The 7142-nt window shown below is 45.2% G+C and overlaps 1 protein-coding gene across 2 annotated transcripts in view; it reads left to right on the top strand.

Annotated features, from left to right (window-relative positions):
• Positions 1–6702, top strand: part of Bpnt1 (3'(2'), 5'-bisphosphate nucleotidase 1) — a 24150-nt gene extending 17448 nt beyond the window's left edge. For both annotated transcript variants that reach the window (XM_031337900.1, XM_031337909.1), the window contains 3 exons: positions 1701–1898; positions 3067–3172; positions 5587–6702. In XM_031337900.1, the coding sequence (XP_031193760.1) occupies positions 1701–1898; positions 3067–3172; positions 5587–5735 (453 nt within the window). In that variant the 3' untranslated portion in view covers positions 5736–6702. The remainder of the gene's footprint in view (positions 1–1700; positions 1899–3066; positions 3173–5586) is intronic.
• The last annotated feature ends 440 nt before the right edge of the window (positions 6703–7142 follow it).

Genomic DNA, 7142 nt, shown 5'->3' on the forward strand with positions numbered 1-7142 from the left:
CACACAGCCTGGAGCAGAGACCCGTCTACTCTGCAGGCGCCAGGGCACACAGCCTGGAGCAGAGACCCTTCTATTCTGCAGGCACCAGGGCACACAGCCTGGAGCAGAGACCCTCTCACTCTGCAGGCACCAGGGCACACAGCCTGCAGCAGAGACCCTCTCACTCTGCAGGCGCCAGGGCACACAGCCTGCAGCAGAGACCCGTCTCACTCTGCAGGCGCCAGGACACACAGCCTGCAGCAGAGACCCTCTCACTCTGCAGGCGCCAGGGCACACAGCCTGGAGCAGAGACCCTCTCACTCTGCAGGCGCCAGGGCACACAGCCTGGAGCAGAAACCCGTCTCACTCTGCAGGCGCCAGGGCACACAGCCTGGAGCAGAAACCCGTCTCACTCTGCAGGCGCCAGTGTACTTCGCTAGGACAAAGGAGCAATGACTTTGAAAACATTTGGACAAGTCAGCTCTGGGTGCCCAGTGTCTGCTTTTTTAACACAATGGCACTAACCTGTGGTCCCACCTACTTGGGAGGTGGAGGCAGGAGAATCATTGCAAGGCCATTCAAGGCAATGTAGTGAGACCCTCATCTCAATAACCATGCAGGGCAAAGGGCAGAACAGCTTTTCAGAACCGCAGAGATGGCTCAGCAGTTGGGAGCACTGGCTGCTCTTGCAGAGGACCCAGGTCAGGTTACCAGCACCCACACGGCTGCACACAGCCATCTGGAACCTGAATTTGAGGCACATATGATGCACAAAAGTACATGTAGTCAAACACTCATACACATAAATTACAGATAAGTTTTCGAGGCCAGCCTGGTCTATGTGGTTCCAGGTTAGCCATAGTGAGACCGTGACTCCAGAAATAAAATGGAATAAAGCAGCTGAACTTTGGCAGGAGCGTCCTAGGCTCCTCGGTCAGTTTATTAACTGATTCTAAGTCTCACTGTCGAGGATAATGGTATCTACTTCTGGGGTTGCTTTGAGGGTCAGATGAACTAATGCATAAAGACCTTAGAACTCAGGTGAGTCCCAGGCCTGTCCTCACTGTGCACCACCCAGGCTAAGATGATCCTGGGCTGAGTTTGTTGTGTTAGCATCAATTTTACAAAACAGTAGAATATGGTTTCTAGATGAAACATTTATTTAGCAATGTGGTTGAAAGGTCTTCGAGCTCCACAGAGGAGAACACAGACTCTAAGATTGTATTGTCACTGCTGTTCTATGAGAGCAGCTATCATTGAGGCCTTGGCCCGTCTCCTGTCCATGGCCTTCAGCAAGCGCAGCTTCCCTTAGGTAACAGGAGTCCTATTGTCCCCGGAATAATGAACGTAGGAATCAGTACAGAATTCCACTTCCTGGAACTTTAGTATCTTTTAGAAGTGGCTATGTTCCGTTTAACAGACAAATCAGTGGATGATTCCAAAAGAAGCAGCAATCAAATTATGAAGGTCACTTTCCTGAGAATTTCTTTAAAACTGTTGACCAAAGCAATAATGAGGAAAATCAAAGTATTGTCAGGACAAATTATTTGTCTTGTTACTGCCCTTATATTTTATAGAGTTGTGTGTTTTTAACTTTTGAGACTAAAAACTACGTCCTGTATTGCAAACTTGATAACTTTAGTTAAGTGTAGCTGGTTGACTGTCCCTTGTGGCTGACATCTTTCCCCAGTGACAGTGAGCCTTGTTGTCATCTCACACAGGCGGGACCCGACGCTGTGCTGGGCAGGACCATCTGGGGAGTTCTGGGTTTGGGTGCTTTTGGGTTTCAGCTGAAAGAAGCCCCTGCCGGGAAGCACATTATCACAACCACCAGATCCCATAGCAACAAGCTGGTCAACGACTGCATTTCGGCCATGAACCCTGACACCGTGCTGCGAGTGGGAGGAGCAGGAAACAAGGTACAGAGAAAATCTGCCATTGGCTCTGAAGTATCCAGTCATTGAGTGAAATGCTGAGCTTATAAAAATGTGCAGTAAACTGAGCCTGCTGGTACAGGCCTGTCACCGCAGCTCCTCAGAAGACTGAAGCAGGAGGACCAAAGGTTGGAGCCTGCCAGGGCAACTTAGTGAGACTGTCTCAAAATGAGAGCTACAGAAAGGGTTGGGAGCCTTTGACAGGGCACAGGGCACATGCCTCGCAGGTTTGAGTCCAGCACACAAACAGAGGAAGTAAAATAAAAGTGTAAAAGAGCAAAAAGAAAAAAGTAAAAAGCCAGGCGGTGGTGATGCACACCTTTAATCCCAGCACTTGGGAGGCAGAGGCAGGTGGATTTCTGAGTTCGAGGCCAGCCTGGTCTACAGAGTGAGTTCCAGGACAGCCAGGGCTATAAGAGAAACCCTGTCTAAAAAAAACAAAACAACAACAACAACAAAAAAAGTAGAAAAGAGATTACGTATTACATAGTTTGCTGCTGGTATCACATTTTAAATTACAGATGGAAGGTAAGAGGTTGAGGTTATGTCTTGGTTGTACAACACGAGTTTAGCATGAACAAGACACTGGGTCAGAACCCAATGTGAGTTTAAGGTTCATCTCTTCTAACACCATGTCGCTTGCCAAGGAGCTTAGCTCCCAAGAGCCCTCCTGGATCCTTTGTAGACCTTCTGTAGACTCTGAGCTTCTGTCTCAAAGAGACCAAATAATACCAATCAATAGTAATGATTCATAGTTGAGTATGGGAAGAGCTGTAGATAAGGGTCCTGGAAGGACTCGTTGGACTGCTCAGTGCCACCCAGCTGCTGGACTTGTCTACCGGGGTGCTGTTGAATATTTCTCTGTTACTACATTTTGGTCAGTTTTTAGAAATTTAAAAGAAGTACTTGTCCAATAGTGAGTATTTGTGTTGTGTCCTTAAGAAAACCCGCATGAATAGGACAGCTTGCTCTCACTTGGGATACGGATTGTGGCTTATTTGACTGCATTTCCTCCCCTGGAGATACCATGTACTATTATGCACCCGATTTTTTTCTTTATAGTACTGGTGTCCTTTAGCCTGCTTAGGCAGTTTTTCTTTCTGGCAGCTCAGCCATGACACGGTGGGGATAACTGATATTTTTAACCTTACAGATCATCCAGCTGATTGAAGGCAAAGCCTCTGCCTACGTATTTGCAAGTGCTGGGTGTAAGAAATGGGACACTTGTGCCCCAGAAGTCATCCTGCATGCTGTGGGAGGTTAGTCCGGTTGATCTCGGAGAGTGTGGCTTTTGTTGTACTCAGGCACTGTTACCGCACTGTTCTTTTGTCATTTTATGTGTATGGGTATTTTCTCTGCATGTATGCCTGTACATGTAGACATACATGCACATGTATGTGTACCACATGCATGCCTGGTGCTCTTGGCCAGAAGAGGGTGTCGAGTCACAAACCGTTGTAAGCCTCCATGGGGAATCAAACCCACATGCTCTGAGAGTATAGCCCATGAATGCATTGCTGAACCGTCTCTTCAGCCCCCAGTTAGCACTCTCTACCTAGACTCCTAGACTGCAAATGCTGAAGGGAAGCCTAGCTATGACCCAGTCCAAACCCACCATTCCTACCTCAGCAAGGAACATTTTCAACTAACTTAATTTTCTTTAGTTTATATTGTTTGGGAAGAGTGGATTTTCATATTCATACAGTTATTTTAACTCTTATTTTGTTGTTTCTGCTATTTGTTTGTTTTATTAAGACAAGGTCTCACTGTATCCCTGGATGCCCTAGAGATCATTTTGAAATCCAGGCTGAGAAATTGAGAGCACTTTCCAGAGAACATGAGTTCAGTTCCCCGCTGTTTCCTGTCTGGTCGTTTACAGTTACCTGTAGCTTTAGCTTTGAGATGCCCTCTTCTGACTTTTGCTGGCACAGATGTGTGTACATACAAATGAGAGAAGGGGAGAGGGAGAGAGATTGATTTTAAAAAGACAACTTTAAAAATTAGAAAACAGATGATGGGCTAGGGTTGTCATCTCAGAGGTAGAGCTCCAGGCCAGCATGTGTGAGGCAGGCCCAAGTTCTGTTATCTTGACACCAGCTAGAGTCATCTGAGAGAAGGGAGCCTCAGTGGAGAAAATGCCTCCATAAGATTGGGCTATAAGCAAGTCTATGGACTTAATTATTTCTTTTTGTTTTTGTTTTTTGTTTTTTGATTTTGATTTTTGTTTTTTCCTGAGACAGGGTTTCTCTGTGTAGCCCTGGCTGTCCTGGAACTCACTCTGTAGACCAGGCTGGCCTTGAACTCAGAAATCCGCCTGCCTCTGCCTCCCAAGTGCTAGGATTAAAGGCGTGCGCCACCACTGCCCGACTTAATTATTTCTTAATTAGTGATGGGAGAGGGCCCAGTCTCTCCTGGTCCTGGGTTCTATAAGAAAGCAGGCTGAGCAAGCTAACAAGCAGCTCCCCTCCATAGCCTCTGCATCAGTTCCTGTCTCCAGAGATTCCTGCTCTGTTTGAGTTCCCATCTTGGCTTTTCTCAGTGAACTGTGATTGAGGTTAAATAAGCCACACAAACCTTTTCCTCCCCAAGTTACATTTGATCTTTGTATTTCATCATAACAATAGTAACCCTGACTAGGACGGACAGACAGACAGAAAATGTTTTGGGAAGTACACTTTTATAATAAGAGAAGAAATTGGAGAGATGGCTCAGTGGTTAAGGAATGACTGTTCTTACCAAGGACTCAGGTTCAGAGCCAGCATCCACATAGTGGCTCATACCCGCCTGTAAGTCCACACATTAGCTCACTATGTCCTCCAGTACATCTGCTGCCCTTATCTGACTTCTGAGGGCCTGAGGCACTCATGTGTTCCACAGGACACGCGTGCAGGCAAAACCCTACATACATAAAATAAATCTTCATTTTTTCCTAACTTTAACTCTAATAACTAAATCTTTCTTGTTTATTTGTTTTGTTTTTTGGGTTTTTTTGGTTGGTTGGCTTATTTTGTTTTTCCAAGACAAGATCTCTCTGTGCAGTCCTGGCTGTCCTGGAACTCACTCTACACCAGCCTGGCCTCGAACTCAGAAATCCTCTTGCCTCTGCCTTCCATGTGCTGGAAGGTCTGTAACCACCACTAGTAATAAATTAATCTTAAAAAAAAAAAATAAGAAAGACATACAGACTTGAGCATAGAGCTCAGTGGCAGGGCTTCACTCTCTAGTTCCAAAGACTGGGGAAAGCATGAGGCTATTGGGGTGGAATAGGCCTGTAATCCTACAACTCCTGAGGTACAGGCAAGATCACTGCAAGTTCAGGGGTAGCCTACCTAGTAAGTTCCAGGCCAGCCAGGGCTTAATTATGTAGAGTGAGATCTTAAGTCAAACCTGGACAACTTAGACTTTTTCTCAAAAATAAAAACAAAAAAAGGGCTGGGGACATCGCTCCGTGGGAGAGCTTGCCTGGTATGAACGAAATAGGCTCAATCCCCTGTACAAACACTACAAACTCATTTAAGAATAGAGTGGCTTAGGACATAGTTCAGTAGTAAAACATGTGCTTAGTGTGAGCCCTGGGGTTCAGTTCTCTCCCAGCCTGTCCCCCAAAGGAGAACCCTTTAGACATGCTGATCCAGCTGTCCGTCCACTGACTGTGTGTGATGTTCTTCTGCAGGGAAGTTGACAGACATCCACGGGAACGCCCTGAAGTATAACAAGGAGGTGAAACACATGAACTCTGCCGGAGTCCTGGCCGCACTGCGCAACTACGAGTACTATGCAAGCCATGTTCCAGAGTCGGTCAAAAGTGCGCTCATTCCCTAAAGGGGTCTCACTTACCAGGGCCTCGGTTCAAAGGAACACATCTTAGAACTGATTAACTGATTGAACAATTAGAATGCCTCCATTCATCATTGATCAGTGATTTATTAGTAGTTACGGATAGAAGATGGAATTTAGGAATTTTCTTCATATCGGACTTAGGTATATAATATGATTGTTATTTCTCCTGCCTAAAAAAAAAATTAGCCAGGTGTGGTGGCACTTACAGTAGTCATAGCTATTCCAGTGGTTGAGTTGGAGGATTGCTTGAGCCTAGGGCCCTCCATTACATAGCAAGACACAGCCTAAAAACGAAAAACCAAAAAGGAATTTAGTTTTACTAATGAGCTAACTAGACCCGTCATTTTGTTTTTTGTTCTTGTTGTTTGGGTTTTTTGTTTGTTTGCTTGTTTGTGGGGTTTTGTTTATTTTGGAGTTTTTATTTGTTTTGTTTTTGGGGGGGGTCTTGTTTTGAGACAGGGTTTCTCTGTGCAGCTGTGGTTGTCCTGGAATTCGCTCTGTAGACATAGCTGAACTTGAATTCAATGATTCCCTTGCTTCTGTCTCCTGAGTGCAGGGATTAAGGGCTTGCCCTGCCACACCTGGCTCAAATGTTACTGTTTTTAAATGAAGACATGAAAAGGGGTTAGTTCCAAATGACTGTCCAGGTCATTTGTACAATCAACATTCCTGCTGATAAGCCAGATTGCTTCAGGACACAGAATCTTAAGTTACTCCAGAATTTCAGGGTTTGGTTTTTTTTTCACAGTAATTTAAAAAAATTTTTGATTTCAAGTGAGAATTCATATAATGATATTATTTATGTTGATAGATTTATGGGGAAAGTTTCTCCAAAATACATAGTCCTATCTCTTCATATAATATATCAGGTTTTTTCAAAAGTATTTGAAAATTATAAATACTGTGGGGATTAATTTATTCTCTTGTCATTAAAATCTATCATTGGAAAGTTGGGTAATTGTCTTTATTCCTTCCCCTGAGAGAATGTACAATCAGCTTGATTGTCACCTTCAGTAGACTGAGAAGCCCCACCTACATCAGGACATGGGGTTTCCAGGGAGGATGAGCTTAGCTGGAGGTGTGGAGGCACGGTGCCCTACGCTGGAGCCTGGATGGAATGAAAGGGGACAGAGAAAGCCAAGCAGCACAGGTTCTGTTTCTGCTGTCTGGCTGCCTTAGGGCGAGCTGCCCTGTCCACCTTCTCTCCTGGCAGCCCCTACCCCAACCCCTTCAAATCTTTCCCTCTGGCACTTATCACAGAAACACAAGAGTCTTCTTTAAATGTAAGCTTCCTTAATCTCTGGGCATTTCATTCAGGCAAAGGTCTGTTTTGATCATAATCATCACTCCTTCCACAACCACATTCACATGCTTCCTGTGACTCCTCCC

Source organism: Mastomys coucha, unplaced genomic scaffold, assembly GCF_008632895.1.
Source record: "Mastomys coucha isolate ucsf_1 unplaced genomic scaffold, UCSF_Mcou_1 pScaffold1, whole genome shotgun sequence".
NCBI classification, from domain to species: Eukaryota; Metazoa; Chordata; class Mammalia; order Rodentia; family Muridae; genus Mastomys; species Mastomys coucha.